At 44.6% G+C, this 26,917-nt stretch overlaps 1 protein-coding gene across 1 annotated transcript in view; it reads right to left on the bottom strand.

Annotated features, from left to right (window-relative positions):
- CPNE8 (copine 8) overlaps positions 1-26,917 on the bottom strand; it is a 934,223-nt gene that overhangs the window by 528,464 nt on the left and 378,842 nt on the right. The window contains exon 6 of the mRNA XM_069229743.1: positions 22,831-22,907. Coding sequence (XP_069085844.1) covers positions 22,831-22,907 — 77 coding nt within the window. The remainder of the gene's footprint in view (positions 1-22,830; positions 22,908-26,917) is intronic.

Raw genomic sequence — 26,917 nt, forward strand, 5'->3', positions numbered from 1 at the left:
TTTGGCAGGAGGAGCTTGACTTCTTGCATCAAGATATTGGTGTGGTCTGCCAAAAACTGGGATGAATAATGACTTGGATAGAAGTGAAAGGCAGGACATAGCTCCTTTGAACAATTGTTGAGGCCCAACAGTCTGATGTGATGGATTTCTATCAGGAGAAGAAATATTGTATCATGCCCCCTGCCAGCTGGTTGGAGGACTGGGAGGGCAAATCAAAGCAACCTGGTTGCACAGAAGCAGTGGAGTATGAGTTGGAGGATAGCTGACCCTGCTGTTTTGAATAGCCTTGGCTGACGTCCTCTGCCCTGAATAAGCTGTATTTGTTGCTGCATGGGCTGGGAATGTTGACATTATGGGTAATCTAGGCTGCAGTAAAAGCCCATAAACCTTCTCTAGTATAGAAAGTGTGACTTTCAAGCACTCCATTGGTGGAAAAAGCACAGCCTATGTAGTTGGTGGTATCCAGACCTGCACACAAAACATACATCATGTCTGTCTTGGGAGTGTTTGGGCCATGGAAGACTTGAAAGGATCAATGTTTGGCAAACTCTTGCTGGTGATGTCCCATAAGGCACAGTGTACTTGCATAGAGGGCACAATGCATTAAACAATTGTATATGCAGGTTAGTCATCCATACCTGGGGTGACATGCAGGGCTTTGTGAGAACTTTAGGTCCAACATGTACCACTTCAGAGTCAGAGCCAAAGAGGGCCCTTACCTTCATCAAGGAAGAGACCAGGGTTAAGGGTTTGACTATATAACCACAGATTGCACCATAATTAGTTCCTAGTTGTTTCATAGCATCACATAGCCCTGAAGGATAGAAAGTTGTGCGGTGATTGGTCAAGGGGGTGCAAAGATAAAAAAGATGGTCCAGAAACATGTTTTCCACAGAATTTTATATCTTGCTTACTGTGAAAATGGCTTAACAAATTTACATATAATTTGGTAGGGTTAGACATTATGGTGAGCAGATGATTACTTTGAGGTTTACAGGTAAGTAGGGTAAGTATTTTTGAAGTTTTGAGTAATTTAAAAACTTAGTGATATCTGTTGTGATATTTTCACAAAACTTCACAGTACTTCACAGAAGTACTGCGTTACATAGTGTTGACAAGACACTATGTAGTTAGCTAATGACTGCCTTTGCAAAAATTAAAGGCAGCCATTTTTTTTTAGGTATACTTTTGTTGTGTTCTGCGTTTTGCCCTTAGACACATGTATTAGGTTTAAAAAGTAATAGGTAAAAGGTAATAGGTAGAGAAAAATACAGTCTACATAGATACCTACAAATTACTGAGCCACTTAAATGTTAAAACATGAACAGTTCTCCCTAAACTGCTGTAAAACTATGTAGAACATTATAAATAGATTTCTCTACCTATTAACACTTTAATAAGTAGTCCGAATGGTCGGTCTGGATACCTAAGTATTTAAAGGTTTTAGGTTCCCAACCCAGGACGCCCTCCAAAGAATAAAGGATGCTCTACTGATGATGGTGGCTTAGGAGTAAACACGCAACACCCGTCCCAGTTGATCCATACGCCCGATATTTCACAGAACTTCCCTAGCAGTGGCAAAGAATGTTTTGTTATTTGCCATTATTCTACATTTTGCTGGATAGATCAATCCAAAGGTAATCCTTACGGCTTTCAGCACGTGTTTGAGTTCCCTGAAGCCCTGCATTGTCTGCACCAGTGGTATGTAATCAGGGAATATATGCACTTTGACACTACAGCTCCAAGGACCATAGGCACGAGCATGTTGTAGGATATCATCTCAGACCCTGTAGTTTAGCAGTCTGGCCATCATTAGTCATTGGGGTGCACTCAGAAGCAGCAGCAGGGATGGCAAATTGTGGGCCCTTCCAACAGTAAATAACTAAGATTGTGTGTTGGGGAGCACCTCTTAAAGCAGCCAGTCCTTCTGAAACAGTTCTGCCGCTAGGCCATCTAAACTTTAGGTAGGTCTACTACCCTAATGTGGTTGTGATGGGACTACCTCTCCGGCCTGTTCTTATAGCATCAGCAGGTCCCGGTGCATTGCCTCCACTTGTTTTTGCAAGTGGAAGATCAAAGGTCTAATATTGGCAATGGTGGACTCATTTTCTTCTACTCTTTCTGAAGGATTCCTGTTGTCTCCAAGCAAGAGACCTAGATAAATTGCAATGGCATTGATTTTCTGTTCTAGTGCCATGCAGGATTCTTGAATTGCCTGTTTTATAGCTCCTGTGGTATCACTGCCGGCAGTGCCCCACTGTGTCACCTTTCCTGTTGGTGCAGGGTCGTTTGCTACATCGGCATCCTGCTCAGCATGGGGGCTCCCCTTCATCCTCTCACTACATACAACCTTGTTGAGGGCTTTGTCCATTGTGCCATTCTAAATTGGGCCAGCAGTGTTCAAGTAGTACCAAATACACATGCTTGCAGGGACCAGTGTCTACTAGGTCTGGGTGAAGCAGCCCAGGCATCCCATAGGGTCTGTCATGTGCATGAGGCTCAACTGGGTGCCTTTAGCGGTGCACCACATTATCCATATTGCTCCAGGTCCATATTGGGGCGTGTTAACGCTGGGCCTTTGTATTTATGTCTCTTTCCCCAGATGTGCTCCGCTTAAGGATGGCTGGTATCGCCAACTTAGGATGCCGGATTATTGCAGGGTTTTAGTGGTGGTACATGAGCACTTTTCGTACAAATCCGTCATTCTGCTCCACAATGCACAACACCATATTGACTTCCAAACTCTGCATAAAGTTCTCTACAGAGCACATGTTTAGAACCTAAGTCACACACCATCCCCTCCATGAAATATCCCCCACGTACACGTGCAATACATAGCCACAAATCCCCCCTCACCCAGCACTGTAAGTTTACAACAATTTCACCATAGCAAAGCCACTTATCCACACTTCATCCAAATTCAAAGTCTCCTTTACCATCCTACCATTAAACAACCACCTCAACAACACAAACTCATTTCAAACTATCATATAGGCTTGCCAACTCAAGTTCTGAAAATGCACAATATGCAGATCTAGTCAACCTGATGACAATACATAACGTTAATCTCATATGCATCACTGAATCATGGCTGAATGCGCTCCCAACCCGCGTTCTAAACTCTTTCGTTTAACCCAATTACAGAAGCACAAAAAACTTGGAGGAATAGCCATAATACACACAAAATCCCTTATGTGCACTCAAATTCCAGCAGTCAACTCTGCAACCTTCGAATCCTTCATAGTGGCTTTTAAGATCTGCCACTCAATGATTCACTACCTTTAGGCCATTTATCACCCACTTAATCTTGAATCGGGCTTTCTACAGCAAATAGCTGACTATATTATCTCTGAACAAGCCTTTCTACGAACTGCACCTTTCTTGGAGATCTAAATATTGACTGGGCAATACCAAATGCAATCTCTTCAGTTCCCAGAACTCCATCATTAAAACGCATGACCTTAACCAACAATCTTACCTCCCTTCCCTTACGGTGGTATTCTTATTCTACCTGACAAGTTCCCGGAAGGACCAGCAGCAGGATCCACACTGGCCTAGCTTGAAGAAGGGGTGCTCCATCTTACATTTCCAAATCCTGACAGTTGGGTAGTAGGCCACTGGTGATTAAGGGTTAATGAGTCATTTATAATTTTCAAACAGACCCAAACTAGCTGGAGCAGTTCTTCTGCCTTAGAAGGGATTCTGGGAAGGAAACACCTTGCTTCTCAGAATGTGCCTTACAGACAGATTCATGTACACCCTGTAGGAGGCAGCTCGGTTAAGAAACCTTTTGTTTTCCCTTCAGACAAGTCCTGAAGACAAAGGAACAGGTGGTAAGGACAGAGAGACAGAGCTTTATCTTTTGACTTCTATGGGCAGCCTCCATCCTCCATCTTGCAATATTAATTCTTACAAATATTAAAATGTTCAAGATCATCTAAGGTTAACTAATAATTGGTTGACACCTAGTGATTGCTACCTCCCTTGAACACATGCCGTAATGTGAAATCTATGCACATAACGTTCACAAATATTTCAAAACTATAAAGAAGCCCCCATCTGCCCCAGGTCAGGGGGCATCACTCCTAGGTGCAGCTTTAACACCCAAAAACCTAAGTGTTTCCACAAGTCAGGGTCTGTGCAGAGGGAATTAAAAGAGCTACATCTTTAGAATCAAAAGGCAAACCAAGAGTGTCCCTAAGGAGCACCAGATTTGCAATTTGAGGAGGTCCTCAAGATCAGGGGTGAGGAAAGACAAATAAAAGGAAGTAAGGCCCAGGGACAGGAAGACCAGATCCAGGAAGGGCCAGAACCAAGAGCACCAAATTCAGGAAATCTTTAGCATGTTCCAAGGGCCAGGGAGACCAAGGCCAGAAGCAGTACCAAAACGACTACAGAAAAGGACAACTTGAAACAGGAGCAGTAGGACCAAGATCAAGAGGTCTAGAAGGGCCATGAGAAGAATAAGAAGACCAGAAGGAAGAGACATGTGGGACTCTAGGTCATATGTACTAGGCTATCCCTTTTGTAAATGGTTCTTAGTCTTGCTTTTCCTTGTCAACCCTTTAAACCCACCTTTTTCAGCACAATCAAAGCACTGATGGTGTGTATGGGCTCATGCATCACATTATGCAAAATGGATAGAAAGCCACACTCTAGGACAGAGGTCTGCAAACTGTGGAGTGTGCCACCACGGGGGCCCGAGGCAGGGTTCCTAGGAGGGCACAAATGTAACAGTAAGAATGTGTAAATGTAAATGGCCTGGAAGCGCGAATTTGTTTATTTATCACATTTCTAGGCTGTCTTCAATCACAAGCAGCAGTTGAAGTGCATGGCAGACTCAAAGACACGATTCAAAAAGAAAACAAAAACTGTAACTCTTAGTCTGTGTTTTTTCTCATGCACGTAACTGCAGATAAAATAACACACACCTTAAATGAAAAATAATTTCAAGTTAATTATGTAACCTCAGTTGGTGAATGTAATCACTGCAGATGTCTGAGTGTGAGACCTAGGAGTGACAGAATTGAATCCTGGTGGGCGCAGTGGGGAAAAGGGGCTTGTGCATATATAGTGCTACGAGATCCAGACCTGTAACCGAAAGCACTGTAAATATGAAAATCATAGTTTTAAAACTGTACTACACACAGTATAAGAGAGGCTCCTTCAAGAATGGGTTAGTGAGAGACACTGGAATTATGTGGCAGGGGAGCACCAAATTATGCAGCGGAGTTGACATAATTATGCAAGAAAAGGCAAATTATCTGGCATGATACAGCATATTTTTCGACATTATCACTTCATTATTTTGTACTTTTTTACAAATGGTAATACTATTTGGGCAAACCTCACTAGAAACAGTTTAACAACCAAATACAGAAATAAGCAAATGAAAGTTGATCAGTTAACCTTTGCAAAGGGTCTTCCCCCTGCGTGGCAACACATCACCACATTTTAGTAATTTATTTTTTAACCATCTCAGCTAGAAGCTAAGTCTGTAGCTTTTGTACCACTTGATAGATTATGTGGCAAATGTGGAACATCCACAATTATGCGGAAAAAAGCCACAGAATTACCCAATTCTAATGGCTTTTCTTTTATTGCTTTCAGAGCATATATTTAGCAAACGGTAATCAGACTGAACCTATTAAAAGCATTTTGACAGGAAAGGACACTTTCCAGAACTCACCATCCTTATGTCACTAATCATAAAACCTAAATTGACTCCATCAATTAAGGCTTATACAGGTTCCCAAGCAGCCCTTACATTTGATGATCAAACAACTGCACAAATTAAAATGTCTTTCAACACGCAGGCACCTAGGTCTCTGTCCCGCCCTCGGCTTCACAACACGAGAGCCCCACCTCCCCCCTTTCACTTTCACCCAGAGGCATTGCAAGTTCGACATTAACCATTCAGGGATGTTTGTTTCTTTTTTGTTTAACAAAAAGTATGGGAACTTGACTTGTGAAAATAAAAAGCATAGGCATATTGGTCCCGACAGATCCTGCCCACTTCAACAACTAGGTGTCTTTTCAGGTAAGTTGAAGGGCGACCAGCAGGGTCGCATTCAAAATTACAGCCATGATCACCCAGACCCCTGGGGCTTCAAAGTAATGGCACAGGAGAAAGAGTAAAAGAGTGAGGTCTATGGATAACATCACAAACATGGTCCACTGGAGGGGTGCTATCCACGGGATAAGTTTTCCATCTACAAATGGAAAGACACAGCTCTTTCATACAGAGATGATCTGAGGAAAGTGGCAACATATAGGGGCTGTTTTTAATTAAAGTGTCAGCACTATTATTAATGTAGCAGGTGATGTGGCACTGGGGCAAAGGGTGTGAGGGGGCAACTCCACCCCATGTATGACTGTCTTACTAGCAAAAAGTGGAATGGAGGCTCATTTTCCTTGCTAGTATTATGGCTCAGGGAACCCTTGTAGCGCAGGGAACAGGACTCCAGCATGTAGGAAGGGAGTGGGGGGGGCAAGATGTTGGACTTTGATCCCTTTTTTTATTACTCAAAAAGGCAGACAGCCTTCTCTGAGCTCCAGGCCAAGGAGTAATAGCTCTGTGTAGTGGGCTGAGGATGAAGCCTGTTTCATAAGACTATGTGTATCACTTGTGCTACAGGTGCAGTGGCACCAAGGCCAAGTGCTGTGAGTGGCCAACTAAACTCCAATTATGGCTGTTTTACTAGCCTTCTTTGTTTGCATTAGGCCGCAGTGTACCCTTGCTGTGCCAGTGTTTTTGACCTTGTTCCAAAGGCCCAAGAGCAGTGACTATTGAAGTATAGGAGATTGCTTACCTTGGGCCTCAGAGAGATGACAGAAGGGGTATGGGACAAGATTAGAGCTCATATTTTTAACAAAGAGCAGAGGAGACTGCCTGTTTTAGGAGGCAGCAGCTATCATTGCGGACCAGGTAAAGTGGCACTAGACCCAGGGTGCTGAGGGCCCACTGCATCAGGATCATGACTGTCTTACTCTCTAAAAGACGCACTGGGCCTTGTAAGCATTAGAGCTGAGGAAACTATTGCTGCACAGTGGGGGTAACATGTGGGGGCTAATTTTTTCTGGAAAGGACAGGGAGTCTGTTTCAGGACTACAGTGATGGCCAGGTTTGGGGAGAGAGGCGGAGAGGCAACCTGCTACTCAGAGTAGCAGGTTTCATTAGTGCAGCAGGTACAGTTGTATTGGGGGCCAGGAGCCTGAAGGTCCCACAACACCCTAAGTATGGAGGGTAGAGTTTGTTTGGTCAATGTTTGTGTCATGTATTTGCTCTATTATACAGCTCACCTTTAGTGCAGACATTTATCTACAAGAAATCACCCCTAAAATGTTCTCATACTTCTAGCTTCCTCTGCTCAGCCTTACAATTCCCACTCCCAATTTTTGGCAAGAAGAATGGCTGAGTCCCCCAAATCAGTTTGTCTGCGAAGAAGGAAATGTATGGTCAATTGACACAAAGAGGCTGAAGCTCACTCACACACCGAGCTGAGGTGATGGCGATAAGGAACACAGGCTTGAGAGTAAGGAGCCTCAAAGGACATCTGTGAAGTGGCTCGAACAGTGTGCACATCAGATAAGCTAGGACCAGGTTAAGGTCCCATTGGGACATGATAAAAGGGAGAAGAGGAAAACATAAGTTGCATCATTTCAAAAATTGTATAACAGCTGGTAACAAGCAATGAGGGGTGATGTGGTAACTGTAAGAAGGCAGAAAGGACCGAAAGATAACCCTTAACTGTACCCAAAGCAAATCCTTGTTAAGCAAGAGTTAGAACAAACAGAATAATAGATAACTTGGCCTGGATGGGGTCAATCTGGCGTGTGGCACACCAAGCCACAAATTTGACTAAAGGCATTCATCTGCTGCCGCTCAACCTTCAAGCATGACGTTAGAGTGCAAAGGCCCTGGGGCAGACCCTGCTCTGTTGCTTCAACAGCAGATCCTCCCAGAGGGGCAGCCTTATCAGAGGACATATTCTCAATCCCAGAAGTTCAGGATATCATACCCTCTGTGCCTAGTCAAGAGCCACTAGGATAACCTGGGCCTCGCCTGTCCCGATCTTCTTGAGAACTCAGTGAAGGAGTGGTATCGGCGGAAGGGCATACAGGACTTCCAAGTTCCTCTTGAGGCAGAACCTGTGTCTGAGAGAGATACACCTTAGAAACTACAATGAGCAGAAGTGCTGATATTACTATTGTTCTCAGCAGTGGCAAAGAGATCAAGCCAAAGTTCTCCCTATTTGCGGAAGAGACTTTGTGCCACCTCAGAATGGGCATTCACTGATCCTGGCAGGTAGCTCACCACCAGGAAACATTCTTGGTGGCCCAACAATTTTCAAGGTGCAAGGCCTCCAGCACAAGGTCCTGCCCATTCCTCTTTGTTGCAGAACCAAATGGCGATGGTGTTTGTCTGTGACCATCTGTACCAGCCTCCTCCTCTTTACTGGAAGGAAGGCTTTCAACTTCAAGCAGATAGCCTTCAGCTCCATAAGGGTCATGTGAAGCCAGAACTCGACCTTTCCAATAAGGCTGCCCCAAACCAGAAGCGATGCATCAGTCATCACTGGAAGCTCTGGCTGTAGAATGGAGAGTGGCCTGCCACTGACCCAATCGTCATTCAGCTACCACGGTTGCAGGTCTTTTGCAGTCTCCTTGGAAATCTGACCATGGGTGGTGAGGTCCCCTTCATGTTGGGCACACTGGGACTTCAGACCCCATTGCAGACCCTACATATGCCATCTGGTGTGTTCGACCAGGAGGATGCAGAAGGCCATCAGTCCCTGCAGCCTTAGAGTCAACCTCATTCAAATACAAGATTGCAGCTGAAATATCGGGGTCATAGCCTGGATGTCCTGGAATCTTTCATATGGGAAAAGACCAAAACTGAACCATGTGCAAAATGGCTCAGATAAAAGGAAGCATCGGAGATGGAGTCAGGTGTCACTTTGGTGAACCTTAAAGATGACAGGAGGTTCACTAGAGTCTGGAGGTAGGTGATGACTGCCTGGAATGAGCCCTCCTTCAAAAGCCAGTCACTGAGTTAGGGGAAGAATACCACCTCTGAAGGTGTGCTGCCACCACTTTCATAAACATAAAGAGATGCTGGTAAAACCAAAGAGGAGCACGGTGAACTGAAAATGCTCCTGTCCCATCATGATGTGTATGTAGTGCCAATGGACCGGCAGGATTGGGCTACGGAAATAGGCATCCTGCAGTTCCAATACCACCTTCCAGTCTCTAGTGTCAAGGGTAGACAAGACCTAGACCAGTGTGGTTATTTTTAATTTCTCCTTCCAGAGGAAGGAGTTAAGAGGATTCTGGTCTACAATAGGATGAAGACCTCCATCTTACTTGGTCTCAGAAAGTAGTGGGAATAACAACCATGTACTACTTTAGACATCAGCACCCTTTTAACCCCCCTTTTGGCCAAAAGGGCATGCACTTCCTAATGCAAAATGGTAAGCTGGTTCTCAATCAATTGCGAAGGGATGGTGGAAAGTGTGTCAGAAGAGTAAAAGGGTAAAACGTAGCCCCTACGAAAAACTGTAGGATCCACCAGTCTGATGTGATTGCTTGACAGCACGGTAAGAATTGGTGGATTATGCCTCCCATCAGGTAGCTGTATCCCTGCAAGGAAATATTGAAGAGGTCTGGCATGCTCACCTTGGCCAATGAGGCCATGGGCACCGTGGCCTCTACCTCTAACCTGATGGGTTCTCTTTGGGGGCTGGAATGGTAGGTGGTAATGGATGCCTCTGCCAAAGCTGTGAAAGGAATGCGAAACTGTTGCGGTTGGTGAGGTGGGACAGAAAGACCCAGACAGTGAGCGGTAGTCCTGCTCTCCTTAAAAATTCTCAAGAGCCATGAACACCAATCACTCCGGTTCACCATCCGACCCCTGCCCTCATCACGTCTTCAACAAAGCGAGCTCCATCATCACCCCCCAACTCCGGATGATCGTCAACAGCTCCTTCGAGACCGCCACCTTCCTGGAAAGCTGGAAGCAGGCCGAGATCAGCACCTTACTCAAGAAACCCAAGGCGGACCCAAAGGACCTCAAAAACTACTGGCTCCTCTCCCTGCTCCCGTTCCCGGTGAAGGTCATCGAGAAGATAGTCAATAGGCAATAGACAACTGACCCACTTCCATGAGAAAAAACAACACTCTGGACCTGTCCCAATCCAGTTTGCGCAGCAACCACAGCACCGAGACCGCCTCATCCCCGCCACCGACGACATCAGGACCCTGCTGGACAAAGGCAAAACTGCGGTCCTCATCCTCCTTGACCTCTCGGCCCCCTTCGAAACCGTCTGCCACCGCACCCTATGAACCCGCCTCCACGACGCAGGGATCTGCGACAAAGCCCTGGACTGGATCACCTCCTTCCTCACCGGCAGAACCCAGAGAGTCCGCCTCCCTCCTTTCCGATCAAAAGCCACCAAGACCATCTGCAGCGTACCCCAAGGATCTTCCCTCAGCCCGTCCCTCTTCAACATCTACATGGCACCACTCGCCAACATCGTCCGATCTCACAACCACAACATCGTCTCATATGCCTCTCCCTCACCAAGGACCCCGCCACTGCCAATACCAACCTCCACGAACGGATGGAGATCAGTCCCCTGAAACTGAACTCGGACAAGACGGAGGTCCTCATCCTCGGCTCCACCCCTTCCGCCTGGGACGGCTCCTGGTGGCCGGCCACACTGGGAGCTGCACCGACGCCTACTGACCACGCATGCAACCTGGGGTTCATCCTGGACTCATCGCTCTCCATGACCCAGCAAGTCAACGCCGTCTCATCCTCCTGCTTCAACACCCTCTGCATGCTCCACAAGATCTACAGGTGGATCCCCACTGAAACCAGAAGGACGGTCACCCAGGCCCTCGTCAGCAGCAGACTGGACTATGGCAACGCTCTCTGCGCGGGTACCACGGCCAATCTCCAGAAAAGACTGCAAAGCATACAGAACGCCTCCGCACACCTCATCCTCAACATCCCCTGCCGCAGCAACATCACAGCCCACCTGAGAGACCTGCACTGGCTCCCCATCAACAAGAGGATCACCTTCAAGCTCCTCACCCACGCTCCCAAAGCACCTCACCACGCCAGACCAGCATATCTCAACAAATGACTCACCTTCTACACCCCGAACCGACAGCTCACCTCTGCCAACTTCGCCCTCACCACCGCTCCACGCATCTACAGGACAAGAGTCGGCGGCAGATCATTCTCCCACCTTGCCGCCAAGACCTGGAACACCCTCCCCATCCACCTGCGGCAGACCCAGGCTCTGCTGACCTTCAGGCGACACCTCAAGACCTGACTGTTCGAGCAGTAGCAGCTCCTCTACCCCTGCCCCCCGAGCGCCTTGAGAACCTTGCGTGTGAGTAGCGTGCTTTACAATTGATTGATTGATTGAAGAGCGGGATCAGCTTTGTCCCTGAACAGGCAAGTTCCATCAAAGGGCCTGACCATTAGGAAGGGCTGGACATCGCCATAGAACCCAGTCGATTGCAGCCATACATGGTGGGGAATGACCACGCTGGTGCCTATGGGCCACCTGAGAGAATCAGTGAAAATCAAGCCACAGCAAATTGTAAACTTGCAGCATCACGACCATCTTGAATTGCCTGAGACAGCACAGTCCTAAGGTCTTTGAGATTTGTGGCCACAAGTCCTCAATTGTGCCCCAAAGGGCAGTGAGTAGCGTTCCAACAAACAGCTTATTGCAGGGCCACACTGGTAGAAAAAAAAACATGCTTGCTGAATGCTTCCATTTTCTTAGATTTCCCACCGGGCGAGTGGTGGGAAGTGTGTTGGGATTAGAGCAGCAGGTAGAAGACTGCACTAATAGGCTTTCAAGTGAGGGGTGCTGAGAAAGAGTAGGTGGGTCACTGCAGCAGGGTGATGGTGTCTTGCAATTTGTGATGAAGGAAGTCACAGAATGTTTGCCCTGGTTGGAGGGCCTCTGTCAGGACACTAGCTTTAACCTCCAAGGTTGAGAGCTGGAGGTCAAGTACCTCAGCTGCCCTAAATATCACCATGGAGTAGGAAGCGGACTTCTGAGACCACAAAGTAAGTCCTTGAGCCAACTGACACCCTGGTAGAGCTGAGGGAACTCATCATCCCAATTAGTCTCAGAAAGGGAATGCAGAGAGTGTTGTCAACCTTGTGGTAACTTACTGTGGTAATTTAAATGGGGAAAGCTGCACCTTGTGCAGATACTAGCGCAACATTGGTCGATGATGGATCGATCTCGACTTGGCATCAGAGAGCACAAACGGGGCGACCTCCTTAGGCAGCGAAGCCGGTATTGGCATCGACATGCCTGGGGTGGAGTGGGTCTGGGTGCTGAAAGATGAGTCAGAACAAAAGAGTCAAAGGCAACATGGGCATGGAGGATCCAGCTGGAAGGGGGAAAACCCACCGGCGGTATCCAGAGATCGAAGGCTTCTCAGCTCCTTGTGGCATGAAGGCTGACAGAAAGAATTGGCAAGGGTGCAAAGAGCCAGTACACAGCTGCACAGAACTCTATGATCTGACACAGCATAGCTGAAGGCCTCGGAAGCTCAAGTAGTGCCAGAACTGGCTGCAGGATTGGTTGCAAAGCTGGCCGACTTCGGAAGTGAGAGCAACAAGGGTGGTGGCTCCCCCATGCTTGCTCAGGCAAATGGAAGTGACATAAGGAACCAGAACACTACTGTGATTGCTTGTGTTTAAGCCTACCTGAGGACTTGGTGTGTAATGGTGACCGATCTCTATAGCTTCTCTATTGACTTCAAGAACTGGAAAGGGAACAGGATCAAGATTGAAACTTCAACTTGAGGCATGACTCGTAACAGTCCTGTGCAGAATCTTGTTATGTTTGGGAATGTAAAGTTTCACCTGGTATTGTCTTATAGCCTTGAGGTTCATCAACAAGCAGTTGTTGCAGGATGACATCCCTTGCACACTGAAACGTTTGTGAAAAATATCAAGGTAAGTGTCTAATAAATGAGGGAGCTCTGGATCCATGTCCAGTGGCATGGGAAAGAAAGGAACTGACGTTAGCACATGGGAGTGGTGCCAATATAGGCTCTGCACATTATTTATGGAACAGAATGGCATCAGTGCAGAGCCGCATGGCATCACCTTCTGGGTCACAAAGGTACTGCTGAAAAGTTACCAGATCCAATTGAACACCTGGAGAATATTCAAAAGGTGAGGAATCTGAACCTGGAGGTCTATATCAGAATTCACAATTCATTGAGCCCTTGTTGGATATTCTTACTTGCTCCCAGCACCATGGTCACCTGCTGAGAAGCAGCCAGAAAATAAAATTTAAAGTAGAAAAACCCCAGGTTAGTTCTGGAACCTTAGATCATGGATTCACATCCCCTCTCTGGAAAATGAGTATAAAAGTGGAACTGTAAAATTATTGATCTGTAGGACACAAGAATGGAGGTAAGAAAATATCTGTTTGCAGTGTCCTATTTTCAACAATATTTGTAATAAAGTCAATGAACTGAATATTTCTTTGTCTTTTGTTCTGCATCTTTGATCTGTTTATGTTTTACTGGGAATATTTCTTCACATTCCAGCTGAATTAGTTTCAATTAGTAATAGTGTAATGTCTTTGCTAGTTAAAAAAAAGCCATTATCCATGAGTTGACCATATTGTAGCAATTGACAACTTCAGTTCCTAAACTCCTTAACCTTTCTCAGTAAATTCTGCTCTCTCCACAGAGAACGAAGAGGCAATGGCAAATCCTTAATGTCCTTCCCAAACCCCTCAAGACTATCCTCCTTTTATTTCCTTAATAATTCTTCCCTGAAAGAAAGAACAAGCAGTGATCATCTGTCATGTAGCCTGAAAGTTCCCTAATATGTCACCTTTCTCTTTTCCTTACATAGGGTAGAGCTCAAAGAAGATCACGAAGGGCCCAAAGTTTCTCATTTGTTATGGGTACCAGCTAGAAAAAAAATGTTCTTATGTCCTCAAGATTCTGTTTAGGTGGTCAGCCATGAGAGTTATTCCAAACCTCATCCCATTCAAATCGGTCTACTCCCCCCGTCTTTTCTGCAGTCTTCACTGGAAAACAGTTGTTCCAGTTTTGGCTTTTGTTTTCATAAATTGTTTTCAGGTGTTACAGAGTCTGATTTGGAGAATGGTGATCTTTACTCTTTTAGTCAGGGTGGAAGAGGGCATTACAACTACCTCTCTGACAGAGAGAAGACCACTATATTTAGAGGGTCACCATTAGACCAATGGTCCTCTCACTAACTTCAGGCATCGTGGTGATTCCTTTGAAGGTACTGCAAGGTTGTTCACAGCCACCATCTTTCAGGTGGCCATGCACCAAACTTTTTGTTTTTGGTTATTGGAAAAAACAAAACAAATGATACCCACCTCCTGGTAGTTTTATGTTTTTTTCGGTTCAGACCCTCAGCTTTTTTGTTTTTTTTCCACTTTAAATAGGGTGGATGTGAGTACACTCTGGTAGAAGAGTAAGCAGATTGATCTCGATTTGAAAAAGATCTAATCATCTTTATCAATAGTCAGCTCTTCAGTTCAATTTAAAAGAGCAAGAGCGTTTGTGGAATTACAGCCTACCAAGTCGCTGTGTCTTGCTCCTCAATATAGTGGTATTCTGTACTACTCTTCCAAATTAATTTGGAAACATTCAAACATTCTCCTCAATGTCTATTGGGACTTTTAGGCTTATTAGGGTTCAAGTCACATTTGAGGCAATGTTAGCATTAATTTGTTAAGGAGATGGGTGTCAATTGTGTTCAGTTCTTGTTCGCAGTTCTACCTGATGGTGTATGCCTGCTGAAATACATTATAGGCATAATAATACATGATTCAAACAGTAGCCATGTAAAAGCAAGGTTTTCTGCTATTTCACAACCACTGGCCAAATCACGCATACTCGCTACTATTTAACCAGCAGCTAGTTGAATAATGAAGTTTCTTTGCTATCTGCACAGCCACAAGCCAAATAGAGCATGAGGTCTGCTATTTAATCAGTAGCCTGGTAATAGTGAAGTTTCATCGTTAGCTGCATGACTTGTCTCAAGCAATTTGTCACCTCACCAAGACACATTGTCGGGGACACACTTGACTCCATCTTTTCCGCCAGCAGCAATGTCACCATTGACAACTCAACAACACCACTACACTAGACCGACCACCACTGCATCCATTTCTCCATCACCACACCTACAGCTCATGTCAACACTGCCCGTTCCCTTCCCTCCTCCCCCCACAGGAAATTGTACCAGACCACAGAGGAGCAACTTAATCACCTGTCAGAACCTACAGAGATCAGCCATGGAGTACCCCAAGGATCCTCGTTGAGTCCAACACTGTTCAAGGTCTAAATGACCCCGCTCGCCCCAATCATCAGAAACTTTGGATTGAACATTGTCTCCTACGCCGATGGCACTCAGCTGATCATCGCCCTGACCGAAAACCCCACAATGGCCAAGAAGAACTTCCAAGATTGGATGAAAGCAGGTGCCGCCTGGATGTAGTAGAGCTGCCTTAAGCTAAACTCCGGCAAGATCGAGATCCTCATCTTGGGACCCTACTCCTCAGCCTGGAACAACTCCTGGTGGCCCTCCAAACTTGGCAGCCCCTTTCATTCCTACAGACCACGCACGCAACCTTGGCGTCATACTCGACTCACCATGACAAGACAGGTCAATTCCATTGCGTCCACCTGTTTCTACACCCTCCAACTCCTCTGGAAGGTTTTCAGATTTATCCCCAGTGACTGCTGCAAGACCACAACACACGCCCTGATCACAAGCAGACTTGACTACATGCCCTCTATGCCGGAACCACCAAGAAGAACCTGAGCAAGCTACAACAAATCCAGAATGCCTCTGCCAGACTCATCCTGAACATACCCCGCCGAAAACACATCACAGGACACCTGAGAGATCTCCATTGGCTACCCATCGAGAAGATGATCAACTTCAAGCTCCTCCAACACACTTACAAGGTCCTCCATAACCTTGGACCCAGCTACCTCAACCACTGCATCACCTTTTACTCCCCTGCCAGAACTCTCCGCTCCTCTCAGAAGTCGCTCGCCACCGTACACCACATAAAGAAGTCCCCAGCTGGAGGGAGATCTTTCCCCTACCTTGCGGCAAAATGCTGAACACCTTGCCTCTCCACCTCAGGCAGTCGCCATCGCTACCTCAATTCAATAAGGACCTTAAGACCTGGCTCTTCAGCTGAATCCCGGACTTACCCCACTGCACCTTGAGACCCTACGGATGAGTAGCGCACTCTAAAAATGCAAATTGAATTGAATTAAACTTGCAACCAAATAGAATATAGTTTCTGCAATGTAGCCAGTAGCAGGGTGAATAGTGAAGCTTCTTTACTATATGCACAGCTGCTGGGCAAATAGCACATCACTTCTATGCAGCGAGTTGCCAGGTGAATACTGGAATATCTTTGCTATTTGCAAGGCTGCCATCCAAATATTATGTAATGTCTGCTATTTAGCTAGCAGCCAGGAAATCATAATGTTTCATTGCTATTTTTATGACCGCCAACCAAATAGTATACACTCTCTGCAATTTAGCCAGAACGTGGGTAAATAGTGCTGCTTTTTTGCTATTTGCATGGCTGCTGATCAACTAGAACATCAATTTTGCGACACAGTCAGTGGCTGGGTAAATATTGATGACTCTTTGCTATATGCAAGGTTGCCATCCAAATAGTACATAATGTTTGCTATTCAGGCAGCAGTTGGGGAAATAGTTACTTTTTCTGCTATTTGCAATGCCACTGCCAAATAGTCCATAATTTCTGCTCTGTAGACAGCTGCTATGTAAATAATGACATTTGTTTGCTATTTGTATGGCTGCCGGTCAACTACACATAATGTCTGCTATGTTTGCCAGTTAAAGAGTGGCGTATCCTGTCATATTGCACATCACTGAGCAAATAGTGCACAATGTTTGAAAATTCAGCCATTGACTGTTAGAATAGTAAAGTTTATTTGCTATTTACTCAACCACCGGACAAACAGTACATCATTTATGCTATTGAGACAGAAGCTGGATAAATAATAAAGTTACTTTGGTATTTGAATGGTTGTAGGCCAAATAGTGCCTAATCTCCTCTATTCAACCAGTGCAAAATAAACAGTAACGTTTCTCAGTTGTTAGCAAGGACGCCGGCGAAATAAATAATCTCTACTATTTAGCTAGCAGGTGGGTAAAATGCAGAGAAAATTCACCATTTATCTGCGGCTGGTAAAAAAAAGCTGCAGGGGCTACACTGCACACCATTCATGCACTAGTAAATATTTCTCATGGGGAAGAGTCATTGGTAACTGTGTTCGTGTGCACCATTATTGCTACCCGTGTTTTAATGGTCATACGTTTCTAACTCTTCACGTAATAATTCACAGGAACCAGCCCAGACTGCTGCAATCTTAAAATATGAATGATGTGTAAAGCTCAGGACCTTTCACGTTTGTGGCTCCACTGTTGAGTTATTTAAATTATGTTCGTGTTATTGCCACATCTGTTAATTTTAAAAAACGTACAGAGGTCGGATTCAGTTCCCATCCTCAGAACACATTCTAGCCTTCTGAAAGTAGTTCGCAAACCCTGAAGCTGATTGTAATTACTCTGCAAATCACAAATTAACTGTAGGATGCTGGAGTTATTTGAAGTTGTTGAATAAATAATATAAATGACCACGATAGGCTAGTTAGAAAACCTGGAGATAACCGGAAAGATGGTTCCGCCAATTAGTTGAAGCAGATCTGATTGCTTGTAGCGCTGGGGAGCTCCTAGATTAGCCATGCGCTCTATAAATCGCCTATACGAAAATACAATAGACTGAAACCAGCTAGCTACACTCCAATGAATTGAAAGAACCAGTTATTAAATGTTATCTTTCTCTCCCATTCACTCTCTATCCTGACCTCTCTTTCTTGGCCTGTCTCCTACCTGCCTCTTTACGTTCTCCCACGCTACACCTTCGCTTTCTCTCTGTTAGTCTTGCTCCCTCTATATTAATCTGGCCCTTTCTTCCTGCCCCTTCGCTCTCCGTCTCTCTAACACGCACACTTACACTCTTTCGCTTTTTTCTCGAACACTTTCTCTCTCCGCCTGGACATTCATCGCACCAGTCTCTAATCATGGCTCTGTCTTATTTATCGCAACAAGCTTTACTTGACATAAAAACTTTCATGGAACATTGTGGGAAGCCCACGGCATGAGATGGTGATTGATAGGAATGTACACAGAATCAAACCAAGTGTGGCAGTACATGTCAATACTGGCTAAAAAATATGACAGAATGATACTTAGGCAGCAACATGAATTTACTAGAAATGAAAAGCTACTATTTCACTACAAGACTGGTGTAAACTCCCTGCTGTCTAACCTGAGTGATGCCACTGATCTATGATCTATAGGAATTGGTATCCTCGCTGTTAATGGCCTTAGATGGTGATGTGTGTATTTTTGTCATTTTTCCACACTGACCTTTCTATTACAGTCAAAACATATAACTGACGTTCTTCTTTGAAGAGACATGATAGACAAATAACAGGAACTAAAACGTGGAAGTTAAAAAAAAAGGTGTTTTGAAAAACAATAGGGCATGTGAAATTGCATCTTCTGACCTACCTGAGCTTCACATTTTAAGAAGCTATAGGAAAATCGTGGTGAAAAATAATGGCTGAGTAAACCCTAACCAACTCTGGGCTGAGACAGCTTTGCTTGTTGCGTTATTAAAATAGTGGCATATGTCATATGTCCAGCTTCTGATCCCATGGATTTTTAGCTAATGTATTTGAAAAACAGTGCTGCATAGTGCTCTATTTGGCCGTCACCACACACCCAAACATCATGTACAAAGCTGGGCATGCTTGCTGTGGTCTATCCGATAGATGCTTGTCCCCACAGCAATAGAGACAGAGATTGCATCAAAACTCTAGTGTATGCAAATCTTGGGCTAGGTGTACGAAGCCTTTTCGCAGCCGCAAGCACATTTTTTTTAATGTATCAAAGCCAACTTGCGATTAGGTATAACATTACCAAATCGCAATAGGGGTTTGCAACCTAATAATGATTCAGTATTTGGAAGGAGCACATGCTTACGGCGTCCCTTCTAAATGCCACATTGTAGTGGTATATATTCATGTTTTGCAACTAAAATGCGATTGCAAAACATTTGTACTTTACTACCAACTCAAAGTTGATGATAACCCATTCTCAAAGAGTATGGGGTCCCCTTGAGATCCCTCTCCCATTGACAATGTTTAAAAAAAAAAATTTAAAAGGGGGAAAGTGGGCAGTTGTCCCATGGACTACTGCCTACTCAAAAAATAAAAATTAAACATTTTTCATTTTTTAGTTTTAATAGCATTCCGTTTTCCTTTAATGAAAAAGGCTGCATTGATTGCTTTATTTAAAAGCAACCACAGCCATTGTGGTCTGCTGACCTCAGCAGGCCACCAACCCTGTGATGGCAATGAAACATAGTGGGTCACAAACTGCAACCTACCTCCTTAACTAACATTCATGAGGTATGTTGAATTGTGACCCACTATGAATCAGTAATCTGCAAAACAACCTATTACTTCATAGGTCGCTTCGTAAATTACCACCCAGGTCACGAAAATACTGATGCAAATTGCAACCAGTATTTGCGACCAGTTGTATGTGTATCTAGCCAATGTGATGTTTGCTTTCCACCATCACATGACAGAAACAGACCAATGATTCACCCAGTGGTGGAACACAATAACCTTTTTCAAGCTCAATCCACCAAAACCTAAGCTCTTACTTATTGCATATAATCTTTCACAGAGGAAGAGGTGGGCTCTTCTCCTTTGCTATCCAAAGTTGTTAATAAATATTTGTCTCAAAGCTATCTTAGATACCCACATTGCTAAATTAGCTTATACGTGTTTGTATAAAAATAAAACTCTGGAAATAATGCTCTTTCTAAATCTTTAGCTCTGAATATTCTTAGCGACGTTTTGAGCATTTTTATGAAGGTAAATATATCTGCTTCAGTTTGCAGTTTGAGGGGAAAAGAAAATCAGCATCTAGCTGCAGATACTGAAATAGACCAATTACATCATGTCACTGCTCTAGCCTTGTCCGCAGAAACAAGTGCTTGACAGGCTGAGCACAGGGACCGAACTGGACTGTGCATTTTAAACCTGATGGATATAAATTCACAAGAGTTCTGGTAGCACAATCATGGCTTTAAAGCAAGATTTGCACAGATGGGCATGGAGTTACGCTGTCTAGGGATATGGAGGTATGTTTGCACCTAGTGAACTGAGGTTAGTGCGGCACAAAATGTGCCATTTTCATGGTCCAGGAAGAACATGAGGGTGTTCACTATGGACATTTACAGTTTGGCAGATGGGGCACTCCATCAAAATTGTGGTGGATGTTCCATACTTCATATTGCAAGTGCATTATAGTCAATGGCACTCTAAAAGCAGAGGACTGGACATCTGGCATGGTCTGATAGAATGCCATGTCTGTGTCTAAGTAAAACCCAAAGTGCCAACTGAAAGTCACAGTTAGTGGCTGAAAAAGACCCAGGCAGAATTTAAGGCCAACTGCCTGGAGTGGAGGTCCAGGTTAACTAAGCAGTTGACACCGGTCAAAGTCTTACTTTTTGGCTTAGATGATTTTCTGGACCTTCAGGTCCTCCAACAAGGAAAGGAGGAAAGCTGAAAATGCAGAGGGTCTCTTAAAATCAGATACATCATTGATATGCTCCGGCTGAAGACTCCGGTTGTGGTACCAAAAACTACCAGTGGGACAAAGTAGAATTTTGGAAGTGCTTTATGCTGGTCCAATGCTTTACGTTCTGACTCAATCACTATTTTTGTTCTTGAAATCCATCAGCAGGCTGGAATCTGTTGACAGGCAGCGCTCCACGAGGCCAGCTACCTTCATTTGAAAGTCCCCACTGAGGCCTTTTTCTTCACAGCAAAAACTTCCAATGGAATGAACCTTGATATCTTGCCCATTGAAGGTGTACCTTCGGCTACTGCTTCTGGACATGGAACAATGACCAGGAATGTCATTTAGAGTTTAACAGATGCAAGGCCTCTGGAAAAAAGTGGTAAATTCACAGTCCACTATACTCATGGCTCTTCCACTTTAGATTTGGGGGAGCATTCCAGTTTCAAATGGCAGAGTCCTAGCTGTCTCTACTGGCAGAAACATCTGACTGACAGCCTGACCACCATGGATCCATCAGTCAATGTTTGTCCAAAGGTAACTTTTTCCTGTTTTGGACTGCCAAAGAAACCCCAGTCCCTGCTTTGGTGATGAGAATCTTTAAGTATGCCACCAGGAAAGCAGAGATGAGGGCTTCTGTTGACTTAGCTGCCAGACAAACCATCAACTCCATAAGAGTCAAATCAGTTCTTGGTTCTGGAAAAAGCACGCTTGGTCACTCCTTCAGTCTTCAGGGTAGACATCTGTGCAATAGGTCTCCCTCTAGCCAGGGCTCTTACAGTGTCCAGTTCACAGTAGTCAACTGAGTTTTCTAGGAGTCAAGGGCCCTTTTGTCTTTTGTATCCCAGTAGGAGGAAATACAAGACCTGCTACAAATCAGGAGTCCTTGGGTCTTCTTTTTTCCAGCCTTAAGGTGGAGTTTTTTTTGTCAGGTGATGTCCCCAAAGGTCCAGGAATTTTCTGAGGAGGTAGTGAGGTGTCAGACTTGCCCTGTAATTGGGGATTTTCCTACACTAAATCCTAGCTAATGTCTGGCAAAAGTCCTACTACTTTTTTCAGCACTTACTTCCTAAATTCTAGCCATCTTCTAGCTCTAGTAGCCTTGTCCCTGCTTCTAGACACTCCTTTATAGAGTTGACTGGCCAGTGCTGAACTGGCTTTCTCTCTTATACGAGCACAGACAAAAAGTCTACAATAGCTTTGGGTATTAATGGTTTCAGTTTCTAGTAGCCCCCATTTGGAAACTCCACTACTTGCCATGTGACACTGAAGTACCTTTAAACTGCAGGACAGCTGCAGCACCATGGTGTTCTCCAGAGCCATACACATCAGTTATGTTGATGGTGTAAACACAGTGCAGCAAACATATAACATTTAATTTCCTCACCACTAGTGCAATTTCTGTACCAGTGCACAATGGCCTTAGTGGAAGGCTTTAGAGTACATTTTTAAGGAAAAGCACAGACACTGAATGGTAGTATCAAAGTATACGGAGTCATACTACCAGCAAAAGTGGAGCACTTAAATAGTCAAAAAATGTAGGGAGACCATGGATAAATGGCAGATTCTCTACAATCCTCATCAATCAGCCCCATTTCATCTGGGGGAACCTTTGAATTCGTCCAGTTGTACTATACTGCTGCCCTCAACTGTTTGGCCAAAAAAAAAACACTAGACACAGAGACTCAAAAACACAACTCTTTTCTTGTATCGGTTGAGAAAATCAGACAAAAAGAGTTTGCAACATATTGAAACTACTGAAAGCAATTAGGAGATAGTTTGCTTCTCGGTAATACCTGTAGTAAAAGGAAATTGTTAGAACTGCTATGTGCTGCCGGAAATAATAGGTTCAGTAAACTTCTATTCCCCCAGATAAAAAAAAATAAACAAGTATTTTCGAAAGTTAAGTGTTTTTAGCCCCATAGGAAAATGAACTAATAATAATAAAAAGGATAAGATGATTCAGTTGTTTTAAGATGTACAATCTACACAAGCCTGAGGGTTACATGTTTTAATAAAAACATGACCGAATCAGCCCTTGTTTGCACTTGTTTGTGAAGAAATATATACATACTTACACTAGAGGTTTTTCGAGTCTGCCTCCGAGAGAGCCAACTATCTCACCAAGAGTGCAGAACACCTGCCCGAGAAAATCCTGAAAAAAGACAAAAAACACAACTTTAGAAGGCAAGCGCACGGTGCTCAGATCTAGTTTCGTTAGTAACAACCGTTATATTGCTACTGTGTTGGCAACGTTTCGGACGTCTTTAAAGTCATTTTCAGCCTTTCATCGTATTTCCTTTTATAACCCAGCAGTCATATCACAAGGAGTGAGCAGGAAAACATTACATCGCAAGTACTATGTAACTACAGTGAAGAAAATCTGGACTGTTACCTCACATTAAAAACAAGATTTGTCAACAGGTTTACATGGAGGAGAAAAACACTCCTGAAGCTTAGACACTGTCGCTTTTTGGGGTTTGAGTTAATGGCATAGCATTGCACAATATAAAAGAAGGAACTGAGTTACGTCTGTAGAATCACAGTGTGTGCAGTCAGATCAGCGAGAAAAGTGCATAGGTTTCACCCATCAGGAACTGAGTTTAGCTTTAAGTGTAGGTGTAAATTGTAGAGGCTTATATGTAGGATTCTGTCCTAGTGCCAGAACAGCAGGACCACCCTCAAAGACTGTTGACAGCATATGCTGAGGTCCGGAGCTCTAAGTACCAGACTTTCTGAGCCCAATCAGGGGTTTCACCAGACCTTCTTCAGCACCCATTGAATCAGTGGTAGAAACGTGTAAGGGAGACCTTTCCCTAAGGAACCTTGATGTGGTGGGGGCAAACTCTAAAATGGGCTTCAGCGTTCTCAGGAGGTGGCAAAAAGATCTACTACAGGCATGCCCCACTGGGTCACATCCAGATGAAGACATCACTTGGGAGAATCTAGATGACAAGCTAAGTTCATTTGCCCAGATGGTGTAGGAACCTGCGAAGTGGCTGACCATCCAGTGAGGTTCATGCCACTTCCTCAGCCTTAGGACAACCAGACAGAGGACACAGAACCCAATTCTAACCTGCCTGTTGCAGTGCCACATGACAGTCATGTTACCCATCAGGGCCAGTACTGACCTGCTCCTTATGGAAGGCAGACAAAGCCTTGAGGACCTATTGAATAGGAATAGGTCACAGCTCCAAGTGGTTCATGTGATAGCACTGTTCCATTGATGGTCAGAGGCCCCAGGATTTCATAATCATTCTAATGTTTCCCCAGCACACGGATGACGTGTGTGTCACTACTATGACTTTTGGGTATCACCACCACAGATCCCGAGCCACCTTGTCCGCAAATGCAAATGTAATTGTTGCCTGAGAAGCACCTCAGTGCTGAGCCCACTGAAGGGGAAAGTTCCATTGAATGGTCAGCACATGTCAACAGGTAAGAGGTAGAAGTGGGATGCACGAGGCCAATCGCTGAAGAAGACTTTGTACCAGCAAAACCAGTAAAAAGGCTAATTATGACACATCAGGATTATAACATGAATGTCCCAGACTGATTGACACCACTGTGAGTAGGATGTAGGAGTAGGGAATCCTAAACAAAAACTGACAGTGCAGTTTTGGCTCATTGATTGAAAACCCCAAGGTGGACGGCAACAAACTGTAGGTGCTCCAAAACAAACTGAGGTGAACCCGCCTTCAGCTGCCAGTCATTGAGGTACTGTCCTGTGTGCATCTCTAACTTGCGAATAAGGGTCAAGACCATTGCCATGAGTTTTTTGAACACTCGCGGGGGAGAGGTAAGATCAAACAGTAGGACAGGGAATTGAAAAGCTTCGGACTCCACCGCAAAGAAGAAATACTGCCTGTGGCACTGCAGGATCTGCACTTGGAAGTATGTGTCCTGCAATTCCAAGCATACCATCAAATCCTTAGGGTTCAACATTACCAAACTATAGAACTTCTCCTTCTAGAGCACTCTGAGATTCAAGATCGGCCTCAGTTCCCAATCATTCTTAGGGTCCAGCTAGTATTGGGAATAACACCCACACCAGTCTCCAACTTGGGCAACACCTTGATTGGCGAGCAACATCTGAACCTCCGTGTATAGGATAATATGAATCACTGATGTTTGTGTAAAAACTAGCCAAATGTGGGGAGAAACACCTAAGAGCCAATACGAAAGCAAGGGCGTAAACTAAATGAATACTTGTCCAAAGTAAATAAATGCCAGAGGGTGAATTCTGTCTCCTACCAGTCTCAGACGGTGGCCAGATGGGAACCTAAAGCAATCTGGGGACGCAGGAAGAAAGGAGGGGGACTGGTGTACCTATCCTGCCCCCCTACCACCACATCTCTTGTAGCTTCAAAAGGAATGGGTTGGGTGCTGTGCAGGCAGCAAATTGTGGCTGTATGTTAGGGCTCTCAAGTATACAAGAAACTTTCGATATTAGTGATGGTGCTGGAGAGAGGGAAAGAGGAGTCTCTGAGAAAAAGCTGCAGCTTTACCATCCGTGAAGTGATGTAGCACAGAATCCACCTTCTTACCAAACCGCCTGTTCTCATAGAATGGCATATGTATACCCAAGCATGGACATCCCCTTAAAACCTAGTTCCATGCATCTAAGCATGGTATCAGTTATTAAACAGGTGTCCACATCCTGGGCAACACAGTCCTGGGGAACACAGTCCTGGCCACCTTGAACTGTCTGTGCAAAGAAGCTTCAGATGTGCTCTGGTGAGACAGGCAAAATCTCAATTACCATATCACAGAAGAAATGATTATGGACGTCAAGGACGCAGACAATGTTTAAGTACTGAAGTGCCAGACTAACCATATAGCAAAATAAAATAGTTTTGTGCCCATGGAGTCAGCCTTCCCTCTGGAACATTGCACCACCAGACTCAGTTTTGCTATAAAGTCATAAATGCATTCAGACTGGCATTACTAGTAGAGAACTGAGCAATAAGGCTCTCAGGAGTCAGATACTGTGTCAAAAAGATCAGATTACTAGGTACTGAACTAGGTCACCGAGCAATGGGGCGACATATGGGCGAGGCAAGTCAATTCTGGACTAGGCTGCCATGATAGACTCAGTTAGGCATTACTGAATGACAGCAAAGGCTACAGGTTTGAAGGCCCAGACTACAAGATCTTGGTCTAAAAAATGGCTTTAGTTTCTGCCATATGCAACTGCGGATCCAGGACCTCTCTGATTCTGCACCATCACCCACACAAGAGAGGCACATGTCTCAGTCGAGAACCCTAAGGGCATTTCAGGTGACCTGGCATTTTTGAGGTCACTGTGTATGCCAACATTAGTGTAATGGGAAGGGAGCAAATTATCTACCTCCTCATTGTCATCTTCATATTGAAGAACACACTTCAGTCCTTGGAGATTGTCAGAGCCCGAACTTAAGAGGGTCTCCATTTATCTGAAATACTGCCAATGAGAAAGATGAACAGGAAAATAATCATTCTCAATCAGAGGCTCTAACCAGGTTAATTCACAGAATTACATGGACATGACATATTGGAGCCGCTGGAGCTGGCACAGGTATGGAATAACTGGCAAGGGGTCAAAGCCCAGTTTGGTGCCAGAGATACAAAGAATTGAGGCTAAATGGGGTCAGGTCAGCTCAGGTGAAGGTGGAACCGGTGGTGCACATGGATCCGCAAAGTACGAAGGCATGCCACATTTTAGAAAGTTGCAACATAGCCTCCTAGAAGGTGGCAATCTGCTGCAGAATTGGCAATGACCTTGGGTAATTCGGGGCACTGTGGCTTCAGGAGCAGAATTGTGCCTGAAGCAAAGGGTGATGTTGGTGTCAGCCAATTCAAATGTGTTTAGAACGTGGAGGCAAGGAGACTTGATAGGACTTTTTGTGTTTGCATTTACACTTGTATTTCAGATTTATCCTGCACTTACCCAAGTGGGTGTGTGGGACCAGGAACATACCTGCCACCTGAAAAAAGACTGGCCTCACTTTTTTTTTATTATTTGTTTGGTTAAATCTTTTTATTTGGTTTTCAACAGGTGCATAGCATACCCAAGTAAGCTTTACATAATGGAAGATCATCATAGCACCAAACCTAGAGAGAAATAAGCAGCATTCCCCCCCTTCCTCCCAACAGCCCAGAGAAACATGAACATATAGTTTGTCA

This window comes from Pleurodeles waltl, chromosome 4_1 (genome assembly GCF_031143425.1).
Source record: "Pleurodeles waltl isolate 20211129_DDA chromosome 4_1, aPleWal1.hap1.20221129, whole genome shotgun sequence".
Lineage (NCBI taxonomy): Eukaryota > Metazoa > Chordata > Amphibia > Caudata > Salamandridae > Pleurodeles > Pleurodeles waltl.